Below are 19,728 nucleotides of genomic sequence, written 5' to 3' on the forward strand. Positions count from 1 at the left end.
TTAAATCAAGATACGGACACGGTAGGGAGAGGGAAAGATAATATATTTTACACAATTTAAGGAGGAAAAAAGAAAACTTCTTAAATGAAACATTATAGGAGGGAGGGAAAAATCCATAAGGTCATCATAGCTTGGATTTTGGACAGTTTACCATTCCAGAGAGAGAGAGAGACCTGTTCATGACATTGCCAGAAGTGGTAAGCTTTGTGCTGATTTTTTTTCCCGACAGAATCTAAAATTAAGATTTTGGGTTGGCTCTGAATTGATTACTAATTTAGAGCCAACACGCCATCACAAGATCAGGTAATAAAATAACCACAGCAACATACAGCTATGTGGCTATCTATATTGGTGGTCATGGGCCGGGCTTGCTTACCCCATCACATAAATAGTCATTCCCATTTGATTTGCCTCGCTTTAGAAGGTCAACAAATTTATTTTCCAAGGAGAGCACGTGAAAATATCAATATAGATATCATTGGCATCAATGGCATGTTTTTTAAGGAGAACCCATATCCGTGAGGACCAAGACGCATATATAAGTAGATGCAAAGTACCCAGTTAATGGCATGTTTTTTAAGAAGAACGCATATCAGTGAGGACTGAGAGTCTGAGATGCATATATAAGTAGATGCAAAGTACCCAGTTTCTACATTATTGAACCCAATTTCAGTAGCACATAATCCAATTTCAGGCGTTTGACGGCATTTTAAGCGACTTGGAAACCAGTTTCAACAGTAAAAATTCCTATTTCTACATTTAGAAATACAATTTTTTGCAGCTCCTGCAATTTAGATACCTGTTTCAGCAGTTCAAAATAAATAAACAGACCAGTTTTTGCAATTTGAAAGACCAAGACGTACAAATACAGTTCCATAATAGGAATGCAACATTGTTTGTAAACAAAGAAACTACAACATAACTGTTGAGGTAAAAAACACATACCGAAATGAAACACACCAAGAATAGTGTGTGTCTTCTCTTGATTGGCCCTATGTTTCGTATCCTTTAATGGCTTAACATTTCAGTGGCAAGTGGCAACAACCCGAAAGGTAACAAATTGATATAGGAAGCATAAGAAGGCTATAAAACATAAACCAACAATAGAAGAAGACAGAAAAAGGAGAACTATAGGAAATGCATAACTTGAAGCTTGTTCTGATGGCATAAAGAATTGTTTCTGCATGAATCACCTATTTTGTACAAATATAGAAACACAAATGAAATAAAGATGCTAGTCAAGATGAAAACCCTTAAATGGATAAGATGCAGAAGGAGGAACGACCTCTTTCTTGCTTGACCGAGTTAACACCACCTTCAAAACTACATTTTTGGTATATAAACGTTTCTTACTTTCATTAACTCCTGTTTTGAGCAAGACTTTTGAAGTTGCCATAGAAGTCCCATGAGACAATGCTACATATAGTTGCCCATGTGAGAAAATATTTTGAGATAAATAGAGACCAACGTAGGGGATTGTTTGCCTTATGAATTGTCATGGCAAAACAGAGGCAATTTGGAAACTGTATGCGCCTGAACTTGAAGGCTGGAAGGCGTGGGATTCTTGGAAGCCAAACAGGTTTCCTAGCAAATTGGCCCACTGTAATTTCAGCATATATGAGATCTTTGTCAAAAGCTCTACAAACTTCTCGTTCCATTCCATAGGCCATTAGACGGATCTATATTTCTCATTAACATAATTTGACTATTTTCTTTAAGTACCAATTTATGCCCATTTGGCATAAAAGTATTCAATGCTTATGGAAATGTTTTCCGGCGGACTGTTTGAAAAGGGGCCTGAACAAATTCACAGCACAATGATAGGATGAAATAAGACTTCGGGAAAATGTTATTGGAGGCAATACAAGAATAATGGGTTTCATTTGTCCTATATTTCAAACGCACACTACTAAAGGAACTCGGCCTATAAAAGGCCAACAAATCCTATATTTTATACACACGCAAATAATAAAGTGCTTTTATGTTTGGACATCTTTTAAGATTGGAAAGTAAGGGGGGGAAATCTGCATGCATAATTAATGTAAATATGTTTGCCAATGCTGAATGCTGAGGAAACTTATTGCACTTTCCAAACTTGAACTTTCCAAAAAGTCCTTTAATGCGGGACCATGAAACAGTGATTCTCTGTGGCCATAGAAATCTACTCGGTTTTTAAAAGGCCCTCAAATCCTATAGTTCAAGCACGCATATATATATATATATATATATATATATATATATATATATATATATATATATATATATATATATATATTTGGTTCCTAAAGGGGAAGGAAGTTTTAAAATCCAACACCAACTGAAGTTGCATAATTGTATTGTACATTTGGTGTGCATTATGCTGACATCCATTAGGAAGCACGGGAATACAACTATAATAAACCCTTTTGTTATCCTAACATATCAAAGGACCGGTCAAAACATAACAAACCACAAAACAGAGTCTGCAGTAAATTATTCAGAGTTCGGAAGATTAAATTCACACGGGAAAACTACCCCAAACCATTCTCACAGCCATGGTCATACCAGAAAATTATTTCTTTCCGGCGGCCGGATCTCAGGTGGTAGGTGTAGTGGGGGTTTAAATTGCCAGATCGAAACTTTGGCTATGCATCCATTTGTGACCATATAGACATACCAAACACCGAAACACGGACGCAAATAGGAGAATGGTCACAGTTCCCATAGGAAGCAATTTTTTTTTTCTTTTTTTGTTGATAAGTACGTAGAAAGCAACTTGGGCGCACGATTGTGTGGAACTGATCTCGTACCTAAAGCTGAATTCACACATGTAAATACAACAACACCCTTTGTTTTCGTACTAAAGAGGGCAACAAGTTTTTTAATCCAACACCAGTTGAAGTTGTGTAATTCTGTCGAACAGTTGGTGTGCGTTATGCAATGATTCGTTAGGAAGCACAGTTAAATGCAGATGCATGTGTATGTAGATGGAGGTAGGGGGTAGACAATTTAAGTTGCACTTACTGGGTATTTCTTTCCGCCGGCCTAATCTCAGGCGCTGGTTAATGCTTTCCGGTGGCCGAAACTCTAGCGGTCTAGGGAAGTACGGTGGAATTTTGGTGGTTGGAGATCGGGGTGGAGGTGTGGGCGGGCTGGGGTCGGGGTGGGTTTGGAGCGGTGGGGAGTTTGTGATGGTATAGTTGGGTGGGCCGTTCAGAGTTGGGGTGCGTTGTTTGGGAGAACGGGGAGGGAGGAGTCCCGTCTGTTCCCGAGGAAGAAGAGTTTGGAGGGGTGCGTTTGTTTTGGGAGGAGAAAAGGAAAATTGCTATTCCCCCCCCCCCCCCCCCCCCCCCCCACCCCGACACGCCCCCCCCCTCCCCCCGGCCCCACCACCATTTTCCCAGACTACCCCTCTCTCTCTCTCTCTCTCTCTCTCTCTCCCTTTTCTTTCTTTTTTTCTTTATACAGTTTGATTCTTTTCTTTTTCTTTTTTTCCTTTTCTTTCCGGTTTGTTTTTTTTTATTTATTTTTATTTCCTTTTCTTTTTTTCTAGTTTGAATTTTTTTTCTCTTTAATAATAGGTTCAAGTCTAATTCTAGGCTTTATAAAGTAATTGAAAGAAAAAAAAAGTGTTTCAATTGATCATGTTTATCCGACTGTTTTATTTTTCTTTTTTTGTCCTTCATAAATTAAAAAATATAGTTACGAAAATAAGTGTTTCAATTTTCAATTCGTTTGAACCAGTGCAAACATGTTATTTTTCTGATCATTTCATCATAAATGGTCGTAATAAATTTTTGGCTCCAAGGCCTTTCAACAAACACCTTAAGACTCATTATTTAGTTTTAAAACTCGTTTAGGGTGTCCATTAAAAGGCTTTAGAGCCAAAAATTTATTATAACCATTTAGGATGAAATAATCAGAAAAGTAACAACTTTGCACCGGTTCAAACAGATTGAAAATTTGAACATTTATTTTTGTAACTATATTTTTTAATCTATAAAGAAAAAAAAGGGGGAAAAAACAATCGGATAAACATGATCAATTGAAACACTTTTTTTTTCTCTCAATTACTTTACAAAACCTAGAATTAGACTTGAACCTATTGTGTAAGAAAGAAAGAAAAAAATTTTTAAACATAAAAAATAATAGTTTGATTAGTAGCATGGTTACCTATTGTGTTTTTATGTATTTTAATAGTTTGACAATATGTACTCAATTATAATAAAATGAAATTTTATTTCAATTTATTATTGTTCATTATAAGTTATTTTTATTATTCATTGTTAAGACTAATTAATTAACTAATTAAAATAAGAGAAATGATATAGGTACCGACCATGGAGGAGAGAAAACGTACCGACGGCCGCCGGCGGGCCGTCTCCGGCCACCGGACGGCCGATCCGAGCCGTCCAAAAATTCTAAAAAAAAAAACCGATGGGGCCTACGCGAGAATTAATGGCATCCGAGGTGTGTAAGGTACTTGATCCGAGCACCCTTTTTTCTTGTATATATGTATATACGTGTATATACACACAAAAAAAGTGCTCGGATCAAGTACCCTACACACCTCGGATGCCGTTGATCCTCGCGTAGGCCCCATCGGTTTTTTTTTTTAGAATTTTTGGACGGCTCGGATCGGCCGTCCGGTGGCCGGAGACGGCCCGCCGGCGGCCGTCGGTACGTTTTCTCTCCTCCATGGTCGGTACCTATATCATTTCTCTTAAAATAATATAAATTTATTGAGTATAAAGTCAATTTTAATTGAAAATAGAATTTGAGTTAACCAAAAAAAATAAGAAGGAATGGGAAAAGAAACAAATAAAGAAAATAATTAAAAAATAAAAAAATAAAAAAGATTCAAAGTGGAAGGAAATAAAAAGAAATAAAAAGAAAAAAAACGAAAAAAAAAATTAGCCGAAAAGAAACAAAAGAAAATAAAGAGAAAAAAAGAAAAAAAAAAGAAAGAAAATGATCGGAGGGGGGGGCAGGAGAAGGGAGGGGGGAGGGGTAATAGGGGAAATAAGGTGTGGGGCCGGGGAGGGGGGGGTGTCGGGGGGGGGGGGGGGGGGGAAGCAGGCCTCGGAGAAAAGCTAGGAGGGGTAACTTGGGAAAGTGAAAAGTTGACAAACAGTTGACTCTTTTAGAAAGAGGTATAGATAGATAGATTATATTTGGGCCACGTCGTCAAAACAGTAGTTCCAATTATTAGAATATTACGACGTGGTGATACGTATTTAATTTGAAGGAAACCAATATTTACACCAACCGTATAAATAATTTAATATCGAAAAGTATAGTAGATGGATAAATTCATTTTCAAAAGAAAAGGCAAAGATAATAAGCATTATAACATGCTTTTTTGACCTTGTAGCTTTTGGACCGAGCAACATTTGAAAGCGATTTGACACTACAAGAAAGTCGGGCTATGCCAGCAGCCAAAAGCATTGTGGAATGGTCTGCAAAGTACTGGTATAGCCCAACACGACCTATACCAACGCTTGGGCAATGCGCTGGGGTAGAGGCGCTACTATAGTTCTATGCCAGCGCTTTTTGTGAGCGCTGGTATAAATTTATTTTTACCAACGCTTTCTTTCCCAGCGGTTTTAAGCGCTAGTATAACATAATTTTTACAAACACTATGTTCTCCAACGGTTGCAAGCGCTGGTGTAGACCTGAATGCACCTAACCACCTCCACACTTTTACCAGCGCCTAAAAGCGTTATTGTAGGTTCAATTTTTTTTTTCCATAAATAAAGAATTACTACTCCAATTTTCAGCTACATCCTAACTATAATAAATTATACTAGCCACTTTCCCGGCCCATCACATATTGGTTCACTAACTTTTTCCAAATAACTCAAAAACCAAAATAATTCGTTTTTCATTGGAGAAACTAATACTCCATATATAAAATGTCAAAAGTAGGTCCATAACATTGTCAACATTCAAAAGTAGATCAAACATGCCAAAATATTCCAATCCAACTACATTGCAAAAACTACATGGAATAGATAATTAATCAAAAGTTGACGATGCCATCCTTAACAAGATCTTCCCGAGAGAGCTTTCAAAATGACAAGTTGAAATCATGGTTTTTGCTAGAACGTCTTATTACCTGCAATGCAAATGACGAAGAATAAGAACCAAGTTTATCTTGTAACTCCCATGACAATTCATTCAAGTAAAAAAGTTGGATAATCACAACTAATAAAAGCTTCAAAACGGAACAAGCCAATAAACTGGACAGTTGCACTGGACACAACAATCAAGGAATGAGCTTCATAACAGGTAGCAGTTTTTGGGCTTCCTATAGCTTCACCCACATGATGCACAAAACACAATAAATGTAGAAAACTGTAGCAGTAGCTAACTACTGAACAGGAGCAGTGTAACAGCAGCAGTAGCAATCAGCAACGAGATACACCACTTTGATATGAATAAATGTAACAACAGAAATGCACCACTTGATTTGAACTCCATATGCAGTAAAACAACTGATTGGCAGTCAGAATCAAAACTGTAGACATGCCGTATAATCAAAACAGCAGCAGCAACAGCAAAACATCTTATACAGTGGACATGGGAATAGCAGGCAGCCATATCAGGCAACTACAAACTGGACAGTTGGAGCATAACCATAAAACAATCAATAGCAACAGCAATGAAGAGAGCAGCAACCAAAAAGGCGCCGTATCCATGTATTGGACACTGGGACACAACGGGGACACGGCGGGGATAAGCCCAAATACGTATTGGACACACTAGCAACTAATTTTCAGTTTCCAACAATATGAACTCAAATCTCAATTCTTACAACCATATATATTCTAGGCAAATCAGATCAGTTTCGAGCCATTATAGTTCAATTTCAGCATCTACAAGGGTGATTTATGCCTCTAAACAACATTTCCAGCAATTGCAACTGTCATTTCTTGCAAAAGATACAACTATAGTCTTACAAGGGCGCTATGATTTCAATTCCTATACAATGTAAGAATGTACCTGATAAGTGCCAAAATATACATATTTTGGCCCTCCAATCTATACTTACTAGTCTTTTATATTTGTTAATTTATTTTGCGTTTTTATGTTTACAGGTTGCTCGAGCTCGATTTTCATGATTTTTGGGTAGAGATGGAAGTTAACAAAAGTTTTGGATTGAAGTGCAAAATGCATTAGAATTTTGATGGTCAATTTAATATTAGACAAAATTCAAGGGACCACTATGTGATTAATCCATTCAATCCTATAAAACCAACCTTATTTACCCTACTGTTGATCGGCAGCTTTTGGGAGAAAAAAAAAGAAAAGCACAGACACATGCCACGGACGAAACAGACGAAACGAAGAACAGGACTGCGGCAATATTGTTTAGTATTCTTTCTTCCTTTTAAGTTTTTGATGTCTTGTTCAATTACTTACACTTCGGTAACTCGTTTTAATTTCTGCTTTTAATTAAAGTTGTTCATTGATTCTTGTTTGACTTAGATCCTGTGTTTATTTTCTTTCTCTAGTATTAGAAGTATGAATCAAATTAGGGTTTCTTCTATTTCTTGCATAATGATTAGTGAGTAGTCGTTTAGGTAGGGTCGTGAGGTGATTAGCACACTATAGCTAATTCGGGCACTGCTCCTTTTATTAAACTATTAAATTAAACGATTTTTGATTGGAAAATACTTCCCGCGGACGAACCCGGGCATCGTCGGAGCCCATATGAACGGGGGAATGGGGGTCCAAAACTCATTCTTCGCTGCGCATGGGTATACGGCGACTATAGGGTCTCGCATCTTGCAGGGTATCTTTTTCAATCTAAAATGAAACGTTTTTAAGAACTCCAAACAGAGCAGGTTAATCCGGATTAGTTACAAGTGCTATGAACCCTACGATTTTACCTCCTTTTAATTTTCTAAAAAAGCACATTCAATTTTTAGGTTTTAGTTAATCTCTCAATCAAAACGACAAAGGGTGGCTACCTAAGAGCCCATTTAAATTATAACAACCCGAATTTTTAGTCAGCACACATCACCGTCTCTGTGGATTCGACTCCGGACTTACCGGATATTGTGCTACGTCGGTTTCCGCCCTACGCTTGGGGCAACCCATTATTTTAGGTCTAGGAAATCGTCAAGCAGTACCTCAATCGGAATGCACCTCAATCAGAATATTCGATGTCATGACTTGCGTGCGATGATCCTTGATGTGCTTGTGGAGAAATCTTATCTAGGGAGCCACTGCAACTATCTCGAACCTAAGATATGCAATGGAAAATATGCATAAGCATCTAAACAATACAACTATACACTATCTTAAGTGTAACAAATTACAAATTTCATTAAGTGATGGCATAAGAAGCATAATAAAAAGAAAGTTCAATATTCAGCAGAGTAAAGAAAAGCAATGACATAAGAAGCATAAGAATGACATGAAAGACTAAACAGTAGATATAGGCAATCATTGATTAAACTAGCCCATATTTTACATCTGGATGGCCAAAATTGAAAAAAGAAGCAAATGCAGCACATAGGACACCAGATTCAATGAAGAAAATGAAAACTATAGTAGGAATCTCACTTTATATAGTGTGCTTCCCTGTGAGGTGTGTGCTGGTGCCTCATCATTTCTTTGAGAGAGGAGGTAATATGTAGTGGGGGCATATTGTAAGAACTAGGGAGGGAGTTGGTGGAGCCTTGTCCTAGCACATGAGTGAAAAGAAGAGTGGGAGCTGTGAGCTTTCCGAGGGAGTTGTAAGTGAGGACATAGTGCTAACGACAACATACTTGAACTTGTACTTGAACTTATTTACTTGATCATGTGAGGTGTCCTTGTTCTCAGGGCATTATTGCATCTGTTTTACTGTAACTTATTGCCAATAATAGCCAGGAGTTGCCTATTATGTTGTTGGCTTTTTGTGCCTGTCATGCATGTTGCAGCTACTATTTTCTGCTGCTGTTTTACTGTTGCATATTCAGTTAGAATGCAGTGTGTTTCTGAGTTCATTTGACTACTGTTTATGGCTTTAGCATGTTAATTCTCTGCTACTTCTGTTTCTGGCTTCTGTTAGACTGAAGCATGTTTGGATACTACAGCGTATACTGCTGCTGTTTAGTTAGACTGCTGCTATAGTTGATCAAGCAAGTAGCTCATCTTTGTAATAATAATTGTTCAAGCGCAGTCCAGCAAGGGTTTGTTTGCCTCTCTAAGTTGTGCTTCGGATGTTTGTTGGCTTGCCTATCCGTGGGATGTCCTGGAGCGGGTTGTTTTGCTGCTATTTTTCCTATCCTTGGGGAGTGTCTCTTGGCTTTGATTTGGTAGAATGTTTGAATGTTTGTCCAACTGTTTTGTGAACTATCATGTGGACTATAGAGTGCTGGAGTTCTAGAAGCAAAGATCAATTTGCCCAACTGTTTTGGTGGCCTGTTTTAGTGGCGTGTCCAGTTTGAGTGGCATGTCCAGTTTGAGAAGTGAAGATGGTATCCTAAGTGTTGTCATCTAGCTCCTTAATAATTCTATTATCTTAAGGGGTTCCAACCACAGGTTTTAAGTCAAAAAAAAAAAATCCAACATGAGAGAGAGATACTAGAATTGAGTTAAATCATTTACATCATACCTTGAATACCAACTTCACGCTCTGCGAATGGTTCATCTAAATCATGGTCTAACTTAAAGTTGTCCTCTACATTTTGAGATTGTGAGGAGTTCTGTGATGGAGCGCGAGAGATTCCTTGCATAGCTTGTGAGGAGTTCTGTGATGGCGCATTGGATTGGGTATGCTGTAGAAATACATGTGGTCGTTGAACTCGTGAATTTGTTTGTGGTTGGGCATCCTGTGAAGTGGTCTGTGGTTTAGCAACTTGCGAAGCGCCACGTGAAGGAGTAGGATGTGAAAGGTAATGCAACTGATTGGGAAGAGGCAAATTGTTCTCTGTGTACCAAGCATGCCAGCTTCTCCTTGCTTGCTCTACCAAAACAAACAAACAAATTCAAATATGCAATATCAGTAGAAAATATGAAATATGACATGAATCTATTTGAGGGAATTATGTCACTGATCAATATGAAATAAATGCAATGCCATCATAATGCAAAATAATAGTTTAAGTCATTGCCATCAGAGAGGGAGACTGGCTTGTTCTTTCATTTAAACTTGTAGGATCAATTGGGAAGAGTGTCACTGCTTTCTGGGAATTTGTTCATAATGTTGGGGCTGGGCTTAGATGGCGCACCACCCCTCATCCAGCTAAGAAGCCCACCACCTGCACTGATTGGATTGCCGAATATTCCGGCATCTTTAGAAGGTTATTCATATGTGATCATGAAGTTAGGACCATTACAGCTTACAAGAAAGGGCTTGTTTGTAGCAAGCACCTCTGCTTGTTTAACGTTCACTGTGAGTTGTACTTTATTGAGTTACCTTCTAGGTTTCCATTTTTTTGCTTAAGCACATGTTTTGACACATGAGAAATGAACCAACTTCATATGTAACATGCTCATGTCTGAAGGCAGTTGCTTTTTTTTTCTTCTGCCACAATTGGGCCATTAAATTGAAAATAACGATTACGAAAAATTTCTAGCAAAAATGTTGAGTACATAAAATTCCCGTCCCTACTCATCTCCAATAATTGCAAGAACCGAAGCACTAGTCAGATCAAGGCAGCCATCTTTTAGAGTAAGACTTGAGGCTTAGTTCAGTGAAAAATGGTTAGAGTTCTAGTCAATGTCGCGTGTCAACGAACACCTCGGAGAAAATTTCTGCTGTATATTAAGTTGGAAATTCACCGAACTTATGTTGATACAGTTCCTGAACATATCTATCTGATGTTTATGGTGCAATATATATCCATGCTCTGTCACATAGGTTATTGAACTATGTGTCACACATACTGTTGATCTGTGACCTACTCATGTGCATTTTGCCGAATCAGCCGACTTCGCTTTGAATTATTTTTAGAATGATTTCAACAATCAAATAGCAGCCCAATAATCAAAAAACCCAACAAATCTCTGGCTATATATACGTACACATGCCAACACAAGAAATCTCTATCTATAGAACAAAAAACGTGGTCATTTGGAACAAAGATAAAATAAGATTCGTACATGCACAGCCGAAAACCCACCTGAAGCACTACGTTGTACCTATTAATGTTGATTGAACTATACTATGATGTCAATAGGGAAAAAATTAAATCAAGGAATAAACTAGAAAACTAAAATAGGGGTGCTCGGTTCCAAGAGCGCTGGCCGAACACAGCGTGGTTTGCGACGTAACAAACTAGGCGAGCCTCACAACGAAGCTAACATAAATCCTATCCAAATAAAAATAAATAAAAGGCAGTTTCATTATGGTGGTATACCAGTCGCCTGTTCCTGTTCTGAAACTTTCAGTTCCAATCGGCCGGTGGGTGCGTGCATGCTTGTGTGTGTGTGTGTGTGAGAGAGAGAGAGAGATATGACTAACCGTTGGGAACGGACGAGGGAGGGCTTGACGGACTGTGACGCACGGAGTGGTGGGGATGGAGGCCGTTGAGAGAGACGGAGGAAGGAGCTGCAGGCAGGAGAGAGCAAGAACGAGAGAGAAGCGGGATTAATTTGGGGATTTCTCTTCAGCGCCCTTTTGAGAGAGGCGCGAACGATTTTTAGGGATTTCAATTTGGGGATTTCCTTCACCGCGCGCCAACAGATTGTATTTTGGTGAATTAGGGCCAAAATAATTAAACGCCCTCGTATGGAGCAATACGAACAAATTCCAAACTTAATAAGCCAACTATATTTTAATAGTGATCAATTTGAATCGTTAGAATTTCACGTCCTACTGATTCTTTCATTATTACCAAAATCGAAGATCATCGGATATCGGTGACCACCTGATCGAACAATATTTAATACATGCCAAGGCATTAAAGTATTGGATTGCAATACCCACCCTCACCTGAGTCTTTTTTTATCAATCGAAACTGTCCATATTTTACATATTATGGAGTACATCATTCGTATAAAAAACGAAGTTAATCGAGTATCGTTACACACTTGATCGGCCATACAAACTCATTTTCTTAACGAAATTGTGTCTCGATGAAGAAGGTTTTAAATCCGATCAAGACAATTTTTTTACAAGAATGCTATAATCAACAAGGAAAACAAAAGCAACGGTCTGGATCGTTGTGATTGTGTTGCGGTTGAATGACTATCGTACGTTCAAGTGTAACACAAGATTTAATTTGTTAACAATTATATTAAACGTATAGAATTTAAAGGCAATTACCAACTCAATTTTTATTGTGGTCGATCTGATCCGTTAGGATTTCACATCTCACTGATTTCATCATTGTCACAAAAACGAAGATCATTGGATATCGGCGACCACCTAATTTGACAACATTTGATGCATCCCAAGGCATTAAAGTATTAGATTGCAAGATCCACCCCCGCTAAAGTCTTTATACTTCAATCTGAACCATCTATCTTTTGCATATGTTTGAATTTATCATCCGTACCAAGAATTAAGTTGATCGGGTATCTTTACACATTTAATCGAACGATAACTATCATCCAAAAAATAAATTGCGTCCCAATCAAGGAGCTTTCTAAACCCGATTGAACCAAAATTTTATGATAATGATTTAATCAATAAGCAAAACGATGATCAACAGCTTCGACTATTAAAATAGTTTTGTTTTATTGAGATCTGCTAAATAATTGTATCGAAGAGTATTAAAAATGTATAACATGTAGTAATATTATTTTTATTTTTATTTTTCGATCCAGTGTAGTAATATTAGTATTAGACAGTTTTGTTTATTTATAGGGTCTATTCCAGCGCTTTTTTTAGGCTGCTGGCAAAGGGGGTGTCTATGCCAATGCCTTTAAAAGGGCGCTAGTAAATGGGGGGTCTATTCCAGCGCTTTTGGTTGGGCGCTAGGAATTGGTCGACCTATTTCAGCGGTTTTGCTTTAGGCGCTGGGAAAGCCTCATTCTAGCAGCGGCTAGAAATAGCGTTGGTGTAGACCTCTTATTGTAGCACTTTTTGCAAGCACTGGTAGAAAAAACGCTGGCAAATCCCAAATTTCTTGTAGTGTGAAAGCGAGCAACATTTTGTTAGACAACGAGATGAAGACCAAGATTGCAGACTTTGGCATGGCTAGAATTTTCCAGAAAGATGAATTTGAAGGTAACACTAACCGGATTGTTGGAACATAGTAAGTGGCATATTTCTTACAATACGCACTACCTAATGTGTTCTAGTCTCAAATAGTTCTCATCTAGTTTTCTCTCTCTCTCTTTTTTTTACTTACGCAATATTGCAGTGGTTATGTACCTCCCGAATATGTAAAACATGGCGTATACTCCACCAAATCAGATGTTTATAGCGTCGGAGTTCTTCTTTTACAAAACATTAGCGGAAAGCAGAATAATTATTTACATGGCCTTCATGAAGACTTAAACCTCCTAGAATATATAAGTAATTCTGAAAACTGTGACAATTGGGTGCTTTCTAAGGCAGGTAAAACTTAAAAGCAACAAAGCCGACCCTAATTGATTGGGTTCAAGGCTCAATTTTTAAGCAATAAAGGAAGAATTTACATACAGATATCGAATCAACCATCTCTGTGAACTTGCCATATGAATGTTTATCAGTGACGATTGAATCCGCCCAAGAGCCAGTCCTTTTTTTAAAAAAAATTTGGTGTGTGGGGGGGTTGGGTAATAGAGGCAAGAATTAGATTAAGAAAATCCTGCTTATAATCCGTAAATAAGCCTAGGAAGCACTCACTAGCCAACAAGAATTACAACGCCACACTCACATAGCACCTCGATCCATTCCCCTTGCTAGCAGCTGTTGGGGTCATCTCACCTCCAGGGCCGGCTTATAGGATAGGCAAGGGAAGCAACCGCTTCTGGCCTCCGAATTTTGGTCCAAAATTGAGGCCCCATTGCAATGTAATTTATATATTAATATTAGAATATTTTTAAATAAAAACACAAACTAGATACTTGGTTTAGTGGTTACATAATACTGTCATGCTATTGTGAGTGTGTGGTTCGACTCCCATGCATCTCCATAATTACAAGCATATCTTTTTTACATTTATATTGTCATAATTATATTCTTTTAGTTTATTTTTTGTACTTTTATCATTTTTTTTAAAAATCATGAATATGTAAAGGGTGAGATATACAAAATTTGCTTCGGGCCTCCAAAATATATGAGCCGGCACTGCTCACCTCATGCGTAAGTGTGTGAAACAACTGTGGGAGGGTTGTACGTAAGGATTAATCTGAGTGCAAGTTGGCCCGGGACACCATGTATTACAACAAAGAAAATGCAGAAAACAAACAAAATAAAATAGTAGAAGCAGGTCACCATGCTAACAAAACACCTATAGTCTAACGTGAAGCGAAGTTGAATATTTGAAATTTCGTTGAATTGACCAAGTATTATGCTACTTTTTATTCATAACTACACCCCTAGAGATTGGTGTCCATCTCCGGGTGTGCATCTGTCATTGCTGGACACCTTGAGTTATTAAAAAACAAAACGAAAAAAAAAAATATAGAACTTGGGAACACAATCGTCGTCACGAGGATTCTCCGCTTATCGCCTTTTAAGTACTGTTGAAACTAATTTGGGCAATATATGATGATTCTTTTTTTTTCTTTTTTCTTTTTTTACATTGGTAGGCATAGGAGTGTTCCGTTTCTCGATCTTGTCTACTGCTATATTGTCTCCTCCCACATTCCTCTGTAATGTACAATTTCATAGCACAAGAAGATGAGAAAGATCCTAGAAACAAGAGACAACTGTTGCTAGTAATCTTGCTTCCAACCGCAGTCACAGTTTTCTTGTATTAGTTTCTGCGACGTGGTATCTGCGTAAGGGAGCATGTAGAAACAAAGGTAAGTTCCTCCTAGTTGTGAAAAATTTGTTACTCATTTCCCTTCACCCTCTTAACTTCTTTTTTCGATTTTCCACATGTTCTTTTTTATTGGTTACAGGATGGATGGACAACGAAAAAGAATCCCAATCTTTATTCAGAACTACTATGGCATCTCCTAGAAATGCAAATGCTCCTAATTTGCTAGTATTTAGTCTCACTGACCTTGTAGAAGCTACCAACAGTTTTTCATTTGAAAATAAGCTCGGAGAGGGTGGATACGGACCTATTTACAAGGTAAAATGATTCATCTTCGCATAAAATCGAGAAAACAAAACTAAATACGCGGTGTTTGTTTTGCCTGTAGGGTATATTATGTAATGGACAAGAAATAGTAGTAAAGAGAATCTCAAGGACTTCTACACAAGGATTTGAGGAATTCAAGAATGAGGTCATGCTGACTACTAAACTACACCATATAAATCTTGTAAGAGTTCTTGGATTTTGCACCGAAAAAGAAGAACAGACGTTGACCTACGAATACATGCCGAACAAAAGCCTGGATCATTATCTCTATGGTTAGCAATCTTTAATGCTTCTAAAGTAATCGTGAACTAGAATAGAGGGTTGTTTTAACATGAGGTGTTGCCTAACTTTTAACTATCCAAATCTCTTTCGCGTAGATCCAATCAGCGGATCACTTTTAGATTGGGAAAAACGAGTTCAAATCATTGAAGGGGTTACTCAGGGGCTCTTGTACCTCCAAGAGTACTCAAGATTGACAATAATTCATAGGAATTTGAAAGCGAGCAACATTTTGTTAGACAACGCGATGAAGGCCAAGATTGCAGACTTTGGCATGGCTAGAATTTTCCAGAAAGATGAATTTGAAGGTAACACTGACCGGATTGTTGGAACATAGTAAGTGGCATATTTCTTACAATACACACTACCTAATGTGTTCTAGGCTCAAATAGTCCTCATCTAGTTTTCTCTCTCTCTTTTTTTACTTAAGCAATATTGCAGTGGTTATGTACCTCCCGAATATGTAAAACGTGGCGTATACTCTGCCAAATCAGATGTTTATTGCTTCGAAGTTCTTCTTTTACAAAACATTAGCGGAAAGCGGAATAATTGTTTACATGGCCTTCATGAAGACTTAAACCTCCTACAGCATGTAAGTAATTCTAAAAACTGTGACATCGATATTGCGAATTGATTTCCTTCCAGTGAACTCTAAATTAGATGGACTTAATTCGTGGAATTGCTTCAGGCATATGATTTGTGGAAGTGTGGCAAAGGCATGGAGTTCATGGATCCATTGCTCGACGATACATATTCATCATGCAAATTGATGAGATGTATGCAAATAGCTTTGCTCTGTGTCCAAGAAAATCCAGCCGATAGACCCTCCATGTTGGAACTCTCGTCGATACTAAAAAACGAAACTGCGGCCATGAACACTCCCAAAAGACCTGCCTTTTTACAAGAAAAGACGAAGATTGTTGGATTGTGTCCCGCATTGCCTAGACAAGCCCTCTCTATGCTGGTTATAAGGCCCTAGCTTCCCTCTCCTTAACACCTAGGTTTTAAGGAGACTTTATAGGCTGAGCTTTTCTGTAACGCCCCGATTTCTCAAGGGATTTTGGAAGCATTAACCCTAAAATACACTGAATTTTACAAACTATTAGGCCCCTATTTACCCTTATACAAAAATTACAATTTCAAAATAATACAAAAATCTATGTAACAAAAGCAACTCCAGAGCGACTCTAGTTTTGACACGAAATTCCAAGCAATGTTGGCCCAGACTCCGTTTCAGGGGTCCCACCTGTATCAACTGCTCCACTGTGGAATCCTGCACACTCTGGCAAATTGAACGCCGAAGCAAACGATTTGCCAGGATACAAACGTATCCTGAGTGATAATTCACTAAGTAGAAATCCTAAAACCCAATACCACAATATGCAGATCAACAATATAATAATTCATAATACACCGAAGGTACAAAATAATAACACATCGTCTTTTTCTTTACTATCCATCATCTTACATGAAATCTAAGGATCATCTCCACGAGATCCTTTCCTCCCACATCCACTAACTACAATCGTCTCATGGGTCCACCCTTCCTCTTGCTTATCCTGCACCAGGGTCCTAGGTGAGCGCATCTAAGTTATGTACCGAGTATGTTCTCACTTAAGACCATAACAGGAGGATCGAGTCATCCCATGACGTATCGTACATTAGGGTCGGACATCCACTACCCCACGCTAACTATAACCGTCTCATGGGACCCATTCTCTTTCTCCAAGAGAAACTTTCCATGATGTATCATACATTAACGTCTCACTAACTATAACCGTCTCATGGGACCCATTCTCTTCCTCGAAGAGAAACTTCCCATGACGTATCATACGTTAGCGTCACAACACCGGGCCCCTCAGGTAACCCATTTCAACACAGGGCCCCATAGGTTACCCTTGCCATCACCATGGCTCAAATCACAATCCACACAATCACACTTCCAACACTTTATCAATTTCCATTTACTTAACATCGTCTACATGAGTCACTACTCGTAACCACCCAGGGAACCTATTTGTCCAATCTACAGCCACAACAAAATATCGCACGGTTCAATATTTCAACTAAAAGTACTAACAACACATAACCATGCGATAAAATTAATCCTGTCATAGAATTAATCATGCGAGTAACAAAATAATATTCAGTCAAACAATTAATTACTACACTTAAAATTAAGTCTGTTTCTCTCATTTAGAAATTTTATAAAACATTTCTACTATTTATACATTTTTCTTTAACTATCGTATTATTCATAGATTTTACAAACAAATTTTTATTGGAAAATACTTATTGCTAAATTTAGTATTTACTAACTATATTAAATATTAATATGAGATTTTTATAACAATAAAATTATGCGAGGCTATTCTAGTTAATATTTATTAAAGTTAAAGATTAACTAATATATAATCTAAAATATTTCTTGTTTACAATCTAAATAAATTTTTACTAATAAAATATTCTTGTTAATATTTCATAAATATTTATCTACCCCAATAATTTATTAAACACGTAAACGTCCACTCAAATACAAATTAACAATGTATCATCAATAATAATTTCACAATCAAACATTTGTTAAACGATCATAAATTTTCACAGGGTATAACACTAATCATTCCAGCACAATCAGATTAAATTTTAATATAAACAGGACTAAAAATAAATTAACAATTTAACAGCAGATCATCATCTTCAATAAACTTTAAATCTAAGTAACTCCATTAAAATGCAGATAAAGGTTTTGGGTTTCCGGAAAACTACCTCAAACGCGATTCTAAGTTCGGATAAGTGTTATACGGTGTCCGTAGATCGCTGTGGTGGTTTTGAAATCTCGAGGCAGCGTCCGGCGGCACTCTGATAGGGCCCGCAGCAGTGGTATGCCCACGAAACTCACGGCATGCACACACCTACGGTCACAACTCTCTCTCTCTCTCTCTCTCTCTCTCTCTCTCTCTCTCTCTGTTCTAGACTCAACAATAGAATTGGGAGTGAAATAATCTACTGGTGTTCAATTTTCGGATTATGTGGGTATGTATAATGAGAGAGAATAAGATAGTAAGAATGTGAGAGGATAAGTGTAAAAGTGGTGGAATGAGGAAGGAGAGTGATACTGATAACGATAAAAAGATAGGGGACAAGTGCCACATTTGGGGGGGGGGGGGTTTCAATTCTAATGTATGTGGACGCATGTATGTACAGGGTGAGAATGTATCTGGACGCTTTTATGTATAGGATGAGAGATAGAGAAGTGGAGAGTTAGTTTGAATAGAGTTCTACTTAGGGTTTAGATAGGAAAGATAAGAGATGAATATGAATCACTGATTTCTTGTATATCTAAAGTTTAAATACATATCTTATACAATAATGCAAATAATATCAATTGCACACATAATAATATATTTTAATTATTCAATCTAATTAATTATTGAATTAGAAATTTAAAAATATAAATTTGTATTAAAAAAAATTGGGTCAAAAATCCGGGTCGTTACATTTTCTAACATGGTATCAAAGCCAGGATTGAGCCTTTCGTTGGTGAACTGTTGATTGCTATCTAGTTGTCACGCTATGTGGACCAGGGGGTGTGTTGGATTGTGTCCCACATCGCCTAGACAAGCCCTCTCTATGCTGGTTATAAGGCCCTAGCTTCCCTCTCCTTGACACCTGGGTTGTAAGGAGATTTTATGGGCTGAGCTTTTCTAACAAGATGAAGTTCAAGAGTCTACAATATCTCAACAAGAAATTTGGTCAGTTGGTGATGTATCCTTTTCCCAAATAGTAGCACGATGAAGGTTTATTCTCCTCCTTTTACTCATGTCTAGAGTAGCCTCCGTAACAGTTTCTTTTTTCGTTAAAGATTTTGCTTTTGCTGGGACATTTTTGTGAAATTTGAATAAATATATATAATTATTCCTATTCCCCTGTGTATATTGTTAGAAATATAACTCGTGTTGCTTCAGTTTCCTAGGGGGTGAATTGGCTCTGGCATAAACATTGCTCCTTTTAAGTTTCATTTCCTCACAAGCAGGTTGCATATAGTTCGTCAAAGTTTTAAGAACACATGAGCTAGCCATCTGCAATGATGCTTACTCTGGAAATTTTTGTCATGATTCTTTGACCAGGTAATTAATCAAAGGAAAGGGTCAGCGATTAAAATGGTTGAAATTCCTCACCGTATTCATGGCCATTGATTAATCGAAAACCAACTTTAACAGTTGGATTTGGAAGGCTAAATTCAATTTTTTTTTTTTTAAGGGCTCAGTTAATCTCAAAACAGCCT

General features: G+C 37.6%; 2 protein-coding genes and 1 long non-coding RNA gene across 4 annotated transcripts; 1 reads left to right on the plus strand and 2 right to left on the minus strand.

Moving 5' to 3' along the window:
• Window positions 1-1,345: 1,345 nt before the first annotated feature.
• On the minus strand, window positions 1,346-5,427 carry LOC131326607 (uncharacterized). The gene is made up of 3 exons (XM_058359445.1): window positions 5,347-5,427; window positions 3,004-3,304; window positions 1,346-1,600 (listed from the first exon to the last, which is right to left on the minus strand). The coding sequence occupies exons 1-3, from the start codon at window positions 5,425-5,427 to the stop codon at window positions 1,359-1,361; spliced, it is 624 nt and encodes a 207-aa protein (XP_058215428.1). The 3' UTR covers window positions 1,346-1,358.
• A 415-nt stretch (window positions 5,428-5,842) lies between these two features.
• On the minus strand, window positions 5,843-11,689 carry LOC131298811 (uncharacterized). Of its 2 annotated transcripts, none has more exons than XR_009190535.1 (4): window positions 11,441-11,689; window positions 9,590-10,240; window positions 8,118-8,230; window positions 5,843-6,097 (listed from the first exon to the last, which is right to left on the minus strand). It is a non-coding gene; the product is annotated as an uncharacterized LOC131298811 (long non-coding RNA). The 2 variants fall into 2 exon arrangements; XR_009190534.1 differs by having other exon boundaries at window positions 9,590-9,940; window positions 11,441-11,680.
• Window positions 11,690-15,169: 3,480 nt separating this feature from the next.
• LOC131326613 (cysteine-rich receptor-like protein kinase 34) lies at window positions 15,170-16,419 on the plus strand. The gene is made up of 4 exons (XM_058359459.1): window positions 15,170-15,433; window positions 15,539-15,776; window positions 15,882-16,032; window positions 16,129-16,419. The coding sequence occupies exons 1-4, from the start codon at window positions 15,310-15,312 to the stop codon at window positions 16,417-16,419; spliced, it is 804 nt and encodes a 267-aa protein (XP_058215442.1). The 5' UTR covers window positions 15,170-15,309.
• The last annotated feature ends 3,309 nt before the right edge of the window (window positions 16,420-19,728 follow it).

The sequence above is a fragment of the Rhododendron vialii genome, chromosome 1a (assembly GCF_030253575.1).
Source record: "Rhododendron vialii isolate Sample 1 chromosome 1a, ASM3025357v1".
Lineage (NCBI taxonomy): Eukaryota > Viridiplantae > Streptophyta > Magnoliopsida > Ericales > Ericaceae > Rhododendron > Rhododendron vialii.

Coding starts and splice junctions, on each gene's coding strand:
- LOC131326607 (XM_058359445.1), bottom strand. CDS start 5,427: ATGCTTTTGGCTGCTGGCATAGCCCGACTTTCTTGTAGTGTCAAATCG. Junction 3,305..5,346: donor CTCGGTCCAAAAGCTACAAG/GTCAAAAAAGCA, acceptor GGGGGGGAATAG/CAATTTTCCTTTTCTCCTCC. Junction 1,601..3,003: donor CCGGCGGAAAGAAATACCCA/GTAAGTGCAACT, acceptor CTGAAATTACAG/TGGGCCAATTTGCTAGGAAA.
- LOC131326613 (XM_058359459.1), top strand. CDS start 15,310: ATGCTGACTACTAAACTACACCATATAAATCTTGTAAGAGTTCTTGGA. Junction 15,434..15,538: donor CCTGGATCATTATCTCTATG/GTTAGCAATCTT, acceptor TCTTTCGCGTAG/ATCCAATCAGCGGATCACTT. Junction 16,033..16,128: donor ACTTAAACCTCCTACAGCAT/GTAAGTAATTCT, acceptor GAATTGCTTCAG/GCATATGATTTGTGGAAGTG.